Source organism: Vulpes vulpes, chromosome 16, assembly GCF_048418805.1.
Source record: "Vulpes vulpes isolate BD-2025 chromosome 16, VulVul3, whole genome shotgun sequence".
Taxonomy (NCBI): domain Eukaryota; kingdom Metazoa; phylum Chordata; class Mammalia; order Carnivora; family Canidae; genus Vulpes; species Vulpes vulpes.
This window is the reverse complement of record NC_132795.1, coordinates 14,313,586-14,328,609: the sequence shown is the minus strand read 5'-3', so window position 1 is coordinate 14,328,609 and position 15,024 is coordinate 14,313,586. Positions and strand designations below refer to the sequence as shown.

Sequence of the window (15,024 nt, the reverse complement as noted above, 5' to 3'; positions counted from 1 at the left end):
TCTTCTTCTTAAAAATCTCATCTAGACATTGGCATAGAATATGAGAATAACTTGGTTTCATTGTTAGGTCATTTGTAACCATGACTCAATCTTGGCCAAATGTTGACTAGACAGGTAACCCCTTCTGCCTTAAAACTCCATTTTGTCTTTCCAAAATCATATGGCTTTCTCAAAGTTGACTCATTCTTCTGTCAAGAATTTCTGAGAAATGTGATTCTTCCCCAGAGATGCCATAAAATACAAGTATTTGAAAAATCTTTCAATTTCTTCCTGATACTTAAATCACCTCTACAAACCTATAGTCGTATTTCCTCAATAAAAAGATTCCTGAGGTAGTGAGATTTACATGGAAAGCATCTGACTGGACAGAGCAGTAGCCCAGATGAAAGGGCTACAGTCGGCTGCCAATTACAATCTCTTGGATTTCATAGTGCTCTATAAAATTTTTACAAATTCCCTTCATAAATTCATATCTTACAAAATATTTGTGTCAACAAGATATCCCTGATGCCCCCAAACAATCCTAGAAGATGAGGAAACTAAGGCACTCATTTCAGTCATGGGACCATTTAGATGAGGAAAGAGCAACACAGAGAAAAGTCAAATGACTTGCAGAAGGACACACAGCAGCAGGTAGGGACCGTGTTAGTTTTCCAACTTTTTTTCTCCTTCAGTATTGTGTAGGCTATCCTGGGTCTTTTGTCTCTCTGTATAAACATTATAGAGAGATCTCGTGACCACAGGAAAAGTTGTTTGATGGTGCAATGGTGTTCAGTTATTGCTGTGTAACAAGCTAACCCAAATTTTAATGACTTAAAATAACTACCACCATTTATTATCTCAGAAATCTCTGCTCTATAGCAGTAGCTGAGGCAGCTCAGCTTGAGTTAGAGGATCCATTTCTGACAATGCTCACTCATATGGCTGCTGAGTTGGCACTAGTTGTTGCCTGGAATATCAGTCAGAGATGAGAGCTGAGGTCCTCAGGTGTCTCCATGTGAGTTCCTCTGTGGGCTTTTTGGACTTCCTCAGAGCATGGTGGCTAAATTCCAAGAGTGAAAGGGAGTCCCTAGAAGTGAGAGCCACCAGTTTCTGAAGGCTAGTGTTCACTTCCACTGTATTTTATAGGTTGAACAGTCACAGAGCCCAAAATCAAGGGGAAGAGACACAGAATCCCCTACACAGATGGGAAGATTTTCAAAGAATTTTGGGAACATATTTTAAAATCTCTACAGATAGAGAATATAAAGAGAAAACAGGGGGCAGAAGTCTTGGAGGCAAGGGTAAGTTGGGGTGTGAGTTAGCTATTGGGAAAGAGGTTCACATCTAATTTTCAAGAAACAAATGAGAAATACTGGGCATTTAACAAGCCAGGGAAAAGGGAGATGTGAGCGAGAGGAAGTGCGATGATGTCAAACACGTAATTGTCCAACTTCCTAATTTTCTTTAGGCTTTATCCTGACTGAGGTGGGCTTTGACTTTATTTACTATTTCCTTTAATTCTCAGTAGGAAAACCTTAAGATTTGCTGTTGCTTCCTTTTCATTATTTTTCCTTAAGCTACAAATTAATTACTGAGTATTTTGTAGGACTTTTCGTCTTAGCAATTATAACTTGAATGTAATAGCTATATGAAAGTATCCTGTAAATACCGACTCACTGTCCTTTGTGTAATTCTGTACAGCTGATAACTTTCTTTGACTTAATTGCCTCACTTAATTCTCATATGAACATTGGAGCAAGTTATTAATAACAACAACCATCCCAGAGTAAACAGACAGAAAGCCACTTGCATGAGAGCCACTGCACATCAGTTTGTGGTCCGGACAGAAGCCCACTCCTTGTGGAGCACCTCTTCCCTTCTGAGTAACTGACCTACACCTGTGTATAAGTGGCCAGGCTTGGGGTGCCTGGGTGGCTCAGTTGGCCAAACCTCAGACTTTGGTTCAGGTCATGATCTCAGGGTCCTGGGATGGAGCCCCTTGTCAGGATCCCTGCTCAGTGGGGAGTCTGCTTCTTCCTCTGCTTACTGCCTTCCCCTGGCCCTTCTGCTCTTCTGCTCATGGCTTGCTTGCTTACTCTCTCTCTCAAATAAATAAAATCTTTAAAAAAAGGCCAGGCTTTTCCCTGCTGCTATCTGCCTACTTCCTGAGTTCTAGCCAGAAAGCCCTCAGATCTGAACCTCAGAGGCTTCATTCCTTCCAGCTTTCCAAATCTTAACAGTTATACACTTGGAGGGAACCCTTCCAACAGCTTGACAGGGGCCTCTCACATCTGGGTTTGAGGAATGGGATTCTTACCCTGGGTAAAATGGAAAGATGCTCTGTTAAACCCTCTGCAAACTCTGCTTTTTTTCTAAGCCCCTTCCAGCATAGCAGCCTCATGTGGGCCTGAGTTTGTGATTTCAGAGCCATCAGCAAACTTTCATCCCTCATCTCTTTTCAAAATGTCTTTCCCATTAAAGAGATGGATTCTCTAACACCTCGTACTGTGTTAACTGGTTAGGTACTTGGGAAAACTCTTAAATCACCATTGAACAAATTTGACTCTTTAAAATGTTAAATGTAAAATTATGAAATAGTAGAAAATAACTAGAAAAAAATCTGGTGAAAAGCCACTCTAATTTTTAGTGTGCAGTTTCCTTTTAGCATAGAAACTAAGGAAGAACTGTCAGAAAACATTGATAGATTTAGATACATAAAAGTTTTTGAAAAGTTTCTGCACTGATAAAGCATGACGTGTTTAATTGTACAAATTAGGCTGAAAATAGTGTTGGGACAACATTTTGGTATTTATACCAGGGAAAGATTTACTATTCTAAATGTAGACTGTGCTTTTCTGTACTCTTCATCCTTTGTTAACTCATTTAACTTTTCCAATAAACTTTTGCCCCAGGTTGCAAAGCTAGGGTTTCAAATCCAGGCTATCCGGCCTCAGACTACACGTGCCACTTCATTTCTTCCATCAAGAGGAAAGAATGGAAGATTTTAAGAAGTCATACAATTGCCCAGTAAACCCACATAATAGTGAACCTTATCAGCAAATTAAAAATTAAAATTAAGGCAATAATGACGTGTCATCTTTGTGTAAATGGACAGGATTCTAAACGTAATGCCAATGAAAGCAAGAGGAGAATGCTCTATTGAGACTACAAATAGGCTCACTTTGTAAATATCCACAATAATCTTTAAATTTGAGCATATCTTTAATACAAATTCTGATTTAAAAATTTAAGATAATATTCAGTGATTCACATAAATATACATGTTCAAGGAAAGTTATCACAGTGATATTTTTGTTTCTAGAATATTTTTATGACTTTTTTGTTTCCAGAATGTTATCATACAATAGCCATATAGAGAGTATAGAAAACTAAAAGTAATAAAGCCCATCCAGCACAACATTCTTATTGAATCTGTTTGTTTCTCCTCCTTTAAAACATGTTGTGTACATTGCAAGGCCAATTTTACTTTAAAATAATTATGAGTAGACACAAGATGAGATAAAGGAAGTTTGGCTGATTTTTGTTCTCTTTGTGATTTTTCTGTATTCTCAAAATTTGCTTTTGGAGTATGTATTGTTAAAGAAAAGTGTGACTAAGAATTTCTAAATATGTATTTTACCTTGCGTTTCCAGAAAAAGATGGTGGGCTGGGAATATATTTATTTCTACTTCCTATTGAAAGCGTCATTAGAATGAGAGAAAATGTATATAGAGTTGACCCTTGAACATCATGGTTTGAACTGCAAGGGTCCATTTATATGTGGTCTTTTTTTTTGATAAATACAGCACTGTATATAAATTTTCTCTTCCTTACAACTTTGTTAATTGTATTTTTTCTCTAGCTTACTTTATTGTAAGAATAAATAAAGAATAAATACTGTAAGACAGTATTTAATACAGATAACATACAAAATATGTATTAATTGACTGTTTATGTTATTGGTAAGGTTCTGGTCAACAGTAGGCTATTAGTAGTTGTGTTTTTGAGGAATCAAAGTTATACATGGATTTTCGACTGAATAGGGGACAGTGCGTCTAACTCCTGCATTGTTCAGGGATCAAACTCTGGACTTTTATTTTTATTTTATTTTATTATATTTTTAAGATTTTTTAAAAAAGATTTTATTTATTTACTCAGGAGAGACACAGAGAGAAGCAGAGACATAGGCAGAGGGGAAAGCAGGCTCCCTGTAGGGAGCCTAACACAGACCCCGGGTTCATGACCTGAACCGAAGGTAGATGCTCAATCACGGAGCCACTCAGGTGCCCCAACTCTGGATTTTTAAAGAATCAAACTTCATCTTCCTGGAAAACATCAAAGAATGAGATTTGTACACTCAAATTTTTGAGAAATTCCTGGAATGTTAAATGCAGATACACCTTCAAACACATACTGTCACAGACTTATGCACCCCTCACACTCACAAACACAAAAACAGAGACACAGACACATTCACAGATACACACAGAGACACATTCACAGACACAGCAACAGCAGCAGAGACCAGACACAAGCTTGGGATTAAAAAGCTTGAAAGAACTTAGAGAAGTCATTAAGGCAATTAAATTACATTGATTAATGAATCTTAATTTAATTAATTATATTAGCATTTTAGTTGCCCTTTCCCCAAACACAGAGCAGCTGATAGCAGGGACCTTTGCTCCCAGAATAAAGCTTTTCAAATTGGTCCTTAGAGACCGTGTGTGGGTCTGCTCAAGAGAAGCTCAGCAAGGAGCACGGGAGCCTGAAAGAGCAGAGCAAGGCTTCAGGTCCTTGGGTCCTCCGCACCAAATGCAAACACAATAGCAAATGCAAACACAAAAGCACAGCGTGAAAACACGGAAAGATACCTACACTCAGAAATGGAAAAACAACAACAAAAACAAAAGCAGTCCGCCTCACAATGTGACTATTCTTATATAGTTGTGGGGAAGTCGGCCTAACAACCTACTGTCCCCATATCTCCACCTTACAGAGCAGGCTGTTGACCCGTCGTCACCCCTGCTCCTTCCTTGCAGAGGATAGTGCACTTTTCATGGAAGAGAAGTCTTGGGCCATCAGACCTCACAACTGCCTGTGAAGCTCACACCAGCTGCGTGTCCCAATCAGCCTAGACAGTGGTGCTGAAGCTTCATCTTGTATGAGAATCACCCAGGAGCTTGTAGAAATGTGGATTTCCAAACCCCAGGTTTGGAAATTGGGGTTCAGCAGGTCTGAAGTAAAGCTCAAGAATGTGCATTTTTAACAAGAATGCTGACTAATCCTGATACAGGTCGGTATGTGACATAGCGGACCTACAAAAGATAGCAAAACAAAACGGCCAGAAATCACATAATTTCCTTGTGGCTACGATTTTCTTGGGGGTTGAGTCTCTTAATGATCAAGATCCTGTTTTTCATTTGTGAGTGGGGATAATCAGAACTCTCATTATCTTTCATTGATTTTAAGGATTGACAAGATGTCATTTGCAGAGATTTGTTGGGTTAAGTCACTCCATCTTTGCATAAAGGTTTTTTTTTTTTATAATAAATTTATTTTTTATTGGTGTTCAATTTACCAACATACAGAATAACACCCAGTGCTCATCCCGTCAAGTCATAAAGGTTTTTTTTAAAAAAGATTTATTTATTTGAGAGAGAGAGAGAGAGAGAACGAGTGCTAGCAGGGGGAGGAGCAGGGGGAGAGGGAGAGAATCTCAAGCAGACTCCCTGCCAAGTGCAGAGTCCTACACAGGGCTCGATTTCATAACCCTGAGATCATGACCTGAGACGAAATCAAGAGTTGGATGCTTACCTGATTGAGCCACCCAATTACCCCTAAGGGTGTTTTTTTTTTTTTTATCAGTTTACAGCTAAAATACTTATTCCAAGTTTACCCCTAATATCAGAATCATATATTTTATGACAAGAGTCACAAATATCCTGGTGATATCACAGCAGTTTTTGTAATTATTTTACCTACTTTTTTCATTTAGCATAATTTAATATCTTCAAAACTTTATATGCTCTAGTAGAGCCTGTGGATTTTTACCCATTTATATGAACGAACCATTTGTTTTTGTTTTTTTGAATGAACCATTTGAATGGCGGAAATTTCACACAAATTGATTTTAAGTTCCAATGTATAGGCCTATCTTATTTTATTGACTATCTAGTTGATAAACAGCTAACAATTTGGGGTACCCTTTGTGCTGTAGAGTTTCTCAACCTTATCAGTAATGACAGATATTTCTGTCACGAGAAACTGTCATGTGAATTATAGGATGCTGAGCAGCATCACTGGCCTCTGCCCAGTACGTGCTAGTAATGTGTAGTGTGACACACCAAAAATATGACACAACTCAAAATTTCTCCACACGTTGCCAGATGTCCCTGGGGAACAAAATTGTCCCTGGCTTAGAACCACTACTATAATGCACAGTAAATTATTCTCTAGTTTAGAGATGGGGAACAAACAAATGAAAATAAAAACTCCTGGAAGAGTGTTTCTGGTTTTTGAGGCCTAAGGAATATGGAAAAAATATGTAATAATACTTTTGCACAAATAGAAGGACACATGATTAGTGGTGCCACAATGATAGAACACCCGGACCTTGGGCAAGTGACTTATTATCTGTTTCCTCATCTATAAATATGGAAAGCAATAATGCCTATCTCACAGGGTTAATGGAAAATTGGTTAATTTTATGTAAAGTACTCAGAAGAGTAACTGCAATGAAATAAAGCACTTAATGCTTTATACTGATAGATAATAGATACCTAATGTATCAGTATTAATACTATTACCACTATTTTCTTGCTTGAGTAGGATAATAGAAAAGGTAGCAGTTCTCATTTATTTATTTATTTTAAAATATTTTATTTATTTGAGAGAGAGAACGATCAATGGTGAGGGACAGAGGGAGAGGGACAGAGAAAAGCAGATGCCCGCTGAGCAAGGAGCCCACCGTGGGGCTTGATCCCAGGACCTGAAGATCATGACCTGAGCCCAAGGCAGACGCTTAACTGAGCCACCTCAGTGCCTCAGTTCTAAATAATTTAACCAAACTGAAGACTTGAGATAATAGTCACCATAGAGAGTGTTATAAATCTTTGATAGAATAGTAGAAAGTGAACTTTACTTGGTAATTTTACCGCTCTGTGCATATGCATATGTTGAATATATTTTGCTACTTCCAAAAAGCACAAGATAGTTCACAATACACACATTATAATGTAAACAATGCTATTAAGCTAGAGATAGGAGCGAACATTTCAGACCTGGGGAAGTGGAAATAAAAGTTACCCCTTTCTAGTGTTTTAGGGTGGCCAACCATTCACAACCGGGAAGTTTTAAAAGCAAACCCAGTTTTCACTTTGGCACTCATGAAAGCTGACGGTGACAAATCACAGATCGTCATGGTCAAGCGAGGAGGGAATTACCATGTTCTGTCTACGGGGGTCACTCTTTCCAAGCTGGATCAGATGCTGGGAGACTAAATACTCCCGGACTCAAGGGCCCTAAAGCAAGGTCTCTGGCACCTTGATGGTTGCACCTATTAGAAAAATAAGGGAACAGGCTTTGTCCCAAATGAAGATATTTAAACACACACGCACACACGCACACTCTATAAACAAATATCCGTTGTCTATGATGCCTGGACCCAAAACTCGCAAAATGATGCAAAGAAATTTTGACCTAGAGGTTTCTGCTGGAGTAGACGTCCCTCCCTCCTTCCCTCTCTCTCAGTCCCCCCCCCCGCCCCCCGCACACACACACTTGATACTAGTGGGGTTAGGAGCCAGGCAGGCGGGGACCGGAGGGGGCCGGGAGACCGGCCGCACCAGCGGGGCCCCCCGTGACCCGGGGCAGCGCGCGGCTGGGCGCAGGGAGCTCCGGAGCCCTCCCCGAGCACCGGGGCGCCCCGAGGGGCCGAGCGGACGCACGTGCCGACGGCGCGAGCTGGGGGCGGCGGCGGCGGCGGCGGCGGGACGCCGGGACCCCGACGGGGAGCGCCCCCTGCAGCCCCGCGGGGCGCCCCGCGATCCGGGCCGGGGGTCCGCGCGCCCCCTCCTCCCACCGGGCCCCGCGGGGCGGCGCGTCCGGGCCGGGAGGCGGGGGGCGGGGCGGGGCGGGGCGGACCTCGGCGCGGGCCTCGGCGCGGGCCCGGGATCCGACGCGCGCCCCGGGCCGCCCCCGCCGCGCCGCGCTCCCGGCCCCGAGGGTGCCCCGCGCCCGCCAAGTTGCGAGCGGCGCCGGGCTCCGGGCTCCGGGCTCCGGGCTCCGGGAGGGCGGGTCCGGGCATGGCCGGGCCGGGAGCGGCGCCCCACGCGCGGGCGTGGCTGCTGCTCGGCGGCTGCCTTCTCGCCGGAGCCCAGGTAAGAGCAGGTGCGGCGCTGCCCCTCGGCCCGCGGGAGCCTCGGGCTCGGGCTCGGGCTCGGCGCTGACGGGCGGACACCGCGCCGCGCGCCTCCCGCCTCCCGCCTCCCGCCTCCCGCCTCCCGCCTCCCGCGCACACGGCCCGGCGCTCGCGCGCGCTCACACCTGCGGACACATCCAGGCGCTCATGCACACACGCACACACACGCGCGCGTGGACACATCCAGGCCCTCACGCGCACACTCACACACACGCGGGCACACCCAGGCACTCGCGCGCGCGCGCGCACACACACACACCCAAGCACACACACTCGCGCACACACACACACACACACTCGCGCACACACTCACTCACACACACACACACACACACACACACACACACACGCGCGCGCGCGCCCCTCAGGGTTCGACAGGCAGTTCGTGGAGCCGCGAGGGATGTTCCAGGTGCGCGTCCCGGGCCCGGCACGGTGCGGACCAGCGCGGGGCGTTGAGAGTACGGGGCTGTGTTCACGGGCTGTTTTCCGGGTCAGGAGGGCCGGACTGGGAGGCGAACGAACTCTTCTTGCCCGGAGGGAGACTCCTTGGGCCCCGTTTAACTCATCTAGATTGTTTTTGCCTGCGGGCAGTTTACCGTCACTTTAGAGAACTTAAACTTCTCGGATGGATGGGGACGGCTCCCCCGACAGAGAACCACGGGTCATTAAAGAGAAGAGACTTGACAGAAAACAGGACACAGTGCTCAGGAGGGCTCAGCTCGTCCATGCTAAGAACAAATGTTAGTTGGCATCTCGTGTTGCTAATACTCTTTAGAGATTTTCTGGGTGATCTTTTGCAATAGGACCTTTCTAGTGTGCAAGTGGCAATTCAACCTCACTTCTTCTTTTTTTTTTTTTTGAGTCAAATAAAATATGAGGTTTACACCCAGCTTTTCGGATGAGCTGTATGGACGAGGTGTATGGCGAGGTGGGTCAATGCAGGCTTAGGAGCCCCGTGAATTTAAACTGTATCAACGTCATTTCCCTCTTCTGTTCAGCAGGGGGCGCACCTCGACCGTCAAATGGAGCCCTAAATATTTTGGGGTGGTTTTTTTTTTTTTTTTTTTGTTTTTTAATTCTTTAACCGTGAGAATATTAAGGCATTGATTTATGTACTAATACTATCTAAACTTAATATTATGTTCTTGGCTTTCAGACGATCGGTTTATTTTTTTTTGATTTTAAAAAATTTTTTATTTATTTATGATAGTCACAGAGAGAGAGAGAGAGAGGCAGAGGGAGAAGCACGCTCCATGCAGGGAGCCTGACGTGGGACTCGATCCCGGGTCTCCAGGATCGCGCCCTGGGCCAAAGGCAGGCGCCAAACCGCTGCGCCACCCAGGGATCCCAGATGACCAGTTTAAAAGTCAATTATCCTAAAAGCGCAATTAAAAAAGTATTATTATTATTACTATTATTATTTACCATATAGCCCACATCAGTTAAAAAAAATTATAGCACCCTGCCCTGCTAAATACTGGGCTTCACCTAACATGGCTGGGATGTTTAGTGCAAACTTGTTTTGTTAAAAAATCAAACAATATGTGTGTTGTTGACTAAGAATATTAGCAATGGATGCTTGAAGGTAGGGTATGCTCAAACCTGAAACATTTCACCAAGGTAACAGAAGGAATATGAGCAAATGGGAAAAAAAGGGTTTGGTGACAGTTATGGAACTCTGGTGATCTCTAATGTACTTCCTACATTTGTATCTTATAAGGTATTTGAATAATATGCTTAAAAACACTGCTCCCTTGCACAAGGGGGCAAGTGAACTGTAGCCATTTACCTTATTCAGTGTTCCAGATTGCTTTTGTTAAGGGAATGGGGGAGATACTGCTTAGCACCACAACGAAATATCATTTTGAGATTGTGGGCAGAATATTTCTCTTACTTTTAGTTTTCAGTAAACCACTCAAGACATTGGACAATTTTTCTATAATTTAAACCTCCACTGGCACTACTGACATTTTGGGCCATATAATTTTTTTGTTGTGAGACTGTCTTGTGCATTGTAGGATATTTAGCAGCATTCCCGTCCTCTCCACTAGATGCCAGTAATGTCCCCTCTGCCCGGTTGCGACAACCACAAAATGTCTTTAGATGTTGCCGAAAGTCTCTCTCAAAAATGAGCCCTGGTGGAGATACCTTGCTTTAAGTTGACTTCCGTTTATGTTTGTTAATTAAGAATGTATGAAATGGTAGTTTATAGTAGTGTATTAAATTTTTGGCCCTTTAAACAAAATCTGAAGGTTAAAATAAAGTGATTTACATTGACACGTTGACACCTTCTCTGGTCTTCAGTCTCTTCATCTTCACTCCTACCTAACATATATATTAAATTTAGAAACTATATTGATAGAACAACGAAGGGAATGTATCAAAGCAGAATAGCTTGTGTCGAACAAATGTTTAATATTTAATAAACATCACAAAATAGATAATATAGACTAGTATCTATTAATTGTTTTTAAAAATCCCTGTGGTTTTTGGTTGGCAAAGAGGAGGCTCCCTTTGCTTCAAAGCACAGTTCAGAACTCATGCCATCATGTATCAGGTGTCATTACGGTGCCTCGTAACACATTTCTTGAAGTCAGATTATCACATGGGAATGGGGAGCACTGTATAAGTATGTGTAGTATTTTGTTTGCTATGTCAATGGGTCCTTCTGGACACAGAGTCTGAGATGGAATTAGTGGTACAGTAGGTTTATTGGGGGTACTTTGAAAAGTACCTGTGAAAGAGATGCCTGTGAAAGAGAAAATAGTGAGAAAGTAGGTTTGGACAGGGAGAGCCACAGACCAGGACGCAAATCTGGCACAGTCTTGGCCAACCTCGTGGAGAGCTCAGGATACAGGTTGCCCACCAGAGGAGCCCCATGTGATGATAGAATGGCCAGGTCCTTGTACTCTAACTGTTGCTTACTCATTAGCTCAGGATTGTTTATGTAGTTGCACACTTGGCTTCAAACTTGAGACAGATGTTTGAAGTACTGCAGCTGGAGGCTGTCCCAAAACCACACTCCTTCCAGACAAATAGTTGGTTCTTTCTTGAAGGACTGAGTCAGTGGTGCACCTCTGTGTCTGCCTTCCTTATGAAATTATCAAGGAACAATGTTGGTTTTGCTGGGCTTGACAATGGGCTGACCCCATGTGATTCAGTCACCTTCCCCAGGCTCCATGGTTGCATATCAGTGGTTCTGACAGTGTATGTGCCTGAAGAGAGTACAAATCCATCACCATGACTGGAGTATGTAAGTTCTATACAATACTAGGCATGAGCAGATACTAGTGGGCAGGTTTTGTTTTCCAGTAATCATTCATTTTTTGCCTGCGTGGAATACCAACACTCTCATGGACATTCTGATGTGGGTAAAGAATGGCCTGGGAACCCAAAAGCCACATTCACATTCCCTCCTCTGAAAACATGCAACCTCGTTGGGTGTGAAACTTGATGTTTCTACTCTTATTCTGTTCAGTGAGAAGGATTAGCTCTACTGACCTTCCGGTGTGAAGATTCAGTCTTTGGGGAATCAGAAATCTCTTATTAGGGGGGAGGGGACGACAATCAGTGATAATATTTATTTACCTACCAAGTGCCAAATACTGTGCTAAGCACTTTAATCCATTATTATGTCATTTAATTCTCATAGTAACTTTGTGAGATAGACGCTGTAATTATTCATTTCATAAGTGAGAAAATGGGACTAAGATGTTAGGTGATATTCTCAGGTCACACAGCTAACGAGTAGTCATGATTCACACCCAGACTTCGACCCTGGAACCCCTCCCTCAGGTTGGTGTCCTCATTGTGGAGATGAGTTGGGCACTGCTTAGCTAAATTATGTCTCTCCAGCCCTCTGTCCCAACAATATCCACCCCTGTGTATATTTCCCAAGGAATTTCTTACACAAGTTCATAATGGTTATTGCAATAATTCTGTGGTATTGGGGTCAATATGGGTATTTATAGTGGGGTACGAGGCAATAAAAAGCAGTGGATTCAATGTACACAAAACAGCATGTATGAGATCTTTCAAACAGAATAGGATATAGCATATAAACAATGAGATATATGACACAGTGCTGTTTACATATATTTAAATATATGCACAATCAAGCAGCCATACATATTGTGTAGACATCCAGATAAGAGATATATGTGTATATAAGTTTCACATAAGTGGTTGCATATGGGAAGGCAGAGATGTAGGAGTGGGGCATAGAGATAAAAAAGAGAGATAGATAGAAAAACAAATAAGCCTACAGCCACATCTCAAGCTCTGTATCAGGTGGAGATCGTGGTGATAGCAGATGAAACTAGCAACAAGCCATCACTGGTAGATTCAAGGATGAGGACGTCATTAGGACATAGGCAGCTTCTCCGAGACGCTGGCTAAGAGACTACTCTGAAAAACATCAAGGTGAAACTTGGCTGCTGAGTGTGTCTGCATCATGCATACTTCCAGAAGCGCTCCTGTGGTTAAAGATCCAGTGGTTCGTTTGTTCTCCTTCTTTCCCTTCGACAGCCAGGACGGTTTTCATTTGTCTGCCGGGCCTGGGTGAGCCTTGTATCCCTGGGGTGCGGCCTTCTGGGTGGCTGCGCCAGCTGTGGGTGGAATCCTCAGCCCCCCAGGGCCTCAGAGCTGCAAGGGCGGGGAGCAGGGGTGGCCTTTTCCTGGCAACGCACAGGGAGGTTTCATTTCCTTGGAACTTCCTCAAATCTTCATGAATAAAAATTGAACATTTTCATCTAACATTCACACATTCCATTTATTTTCCAGTTGTGAGCTTCAGTGGGTTTTGTCATCGACTAGAATCCATGTTCTCTTGTCTCTCTGTTCGGGTTTTGCTTTCTCCGTGAGTTAGGCTTTAAATCTTTTAACAGCAATGTGACTCTCGGCAGTCAGTACCTTCTGAGCCTCCTGTTTCCTCCAATCTATTGTGGCGGTGATGATGGTGTTTATCTCAGGGGATGTGGGAATATTGAATTGAAAAATATGCAAATGCACAAAAGCCTTAAGGTGCCCAATAATGAAAATGCCAGCTCTTTTCTATTAGTAGATTCATTAAGGGCTTTTTAATGGAATGATTATTAGATTGAGATTATTTCTAAACTGATTGGGAGTCCCTGAAAGATTTTATTTATTTATTTTTTAAAAAGATTTTATTTATTTATTCATCAGAGACATGGAGATGTAGGTAGAAGGAGAAGCAGGCTCCCCGCAGGGAGCCTGATGTGGGACTCTATCCAACGACCCAGGGATCACGACCTGAGCCGAAGGTAGATGCTCAACCACTGAGCCACCCAGGTGCACCTCCGTTGCACTGAAGGCTTTTAAATGGTGTGTGTGTGTGTGTGTGTGTGTGTGTGTATTCTTTCTGCCTCCAAAAATGTGCCTTCTATACCTTACAGTTTCCCCTTTAGAACCCAGTTGCATTCTGACAGCAATTGGACATTTTATTCTTCGCACTGACAGATGTTATAATTTTACATTTATTAATACCAGTACTTGGTTAATATCTGTCTTGCCCTTTGAAGAAGTCATTCTGAAGACAGAGCCATTAATCAGAAGGCAGTTGCAACTGTTCTGACAATCACTGGTGTGTCCTTGTAGAACTAGAGATGCAAGAAGGCAGATGGATTCAAGAGATAGAAGGTACATTCAGCTGAAGGAAGAGTGGATTGGAGCAAATACAAGGAGTGAAATTTTTAGATAAGCTGAGAGTGAAATGCCTGAGATATTGACTAGATGGTTGGATATTGGATTTTAAAAGCTTAAGAAAACTCTGGATTTAGCACCAGCACTTTATAGGGAGTACCTGAAACCACATGTGTGAATGATATTCTCAATGAAAGTATCATGGAAGTAAAAGCACTGGCTAACTTGTTTAAAAGAGGGTGTACAGATAGATTTTCTATAAGATTACCTCGAAATTGTAAATTCACAGGGAAAAATGGACAAACAAACAATTTGAAATGCCCTGTGACAATCAGCATGGTGTCTTTGGATAGTAGGTTCTGCAAAAATGTTTGAAGCTTATTTGTATTAAGCTTATTTGTATTTAATGTTTAAATACAATAATGTATTTAACATTTAAATGTTAAGCTTATTTGTATTTTTTTCTTTTTAAGACAATTCATCCTCTTTAACACCACTTGGAACCGAAGGCTCTAATCATTTACTCTGTTTTAATTTAATTTAATTTTATTTTTTTTCTCTGTTTTAATTTTAAAAAGGTCACTCTATTCTGAGGGGCAAAGGTCACAGATCCAGTATCTGGTCATGGAGATGGAGAGACAAGTGCCCTTGGTCTCTAAGAGAGTTCAGTGTTTTGAGAGCTCCCTCTTCCTAATGGCTGATAAAGTAGGCTCAGTGTTGAGCTTGACAGTTATTCCATTGGCTGATGGAATTTTATAGATGCTCACTGAAAGTAAATCATAGCTTTCTGGAGGGGGAAGGAGTATATAAAATGGTTAAGATTATGGACTTTGATATCAGAACTGAGTTTGGAATCTGTTTCCTTCTCTCTAGCTGTTACTAACATCTCAAGAACCCATTTGAAAAGTGGGGATGACCTGATGCCAAATTCATTGAGTTGCTGTATGGATTACACACCATGG

At 42.5% G+C, this 15,024-nt stretch overlaps 1 protein-coding gene across 1 annotated transcript in view; it reads left to right on the top strand.

The window, feature by feature from the left end:
- The first annotated feature begins 8,176 nt into the window (after window positions 1-8,176).
- The window catches only part of PTH2R (parathyroid hormone 2 receptor), an 80,146-nt gene continuing 73,298 nt past the window's right edge, over window positions 8,177-15,024 (top strand). The window contains exon 1 of the mRNA XM_072741001.1: window positions 8,177-8,360. Within this exon, the coding sequence (XP_072597102.1) occupies window positions 8,286-8,360 (75 nt within the window). The 5' untranslated portion in view covers window positions 8,177-8,285. The remainder of the gene's footprint in view (window positions 8,361-15,024) is intronic.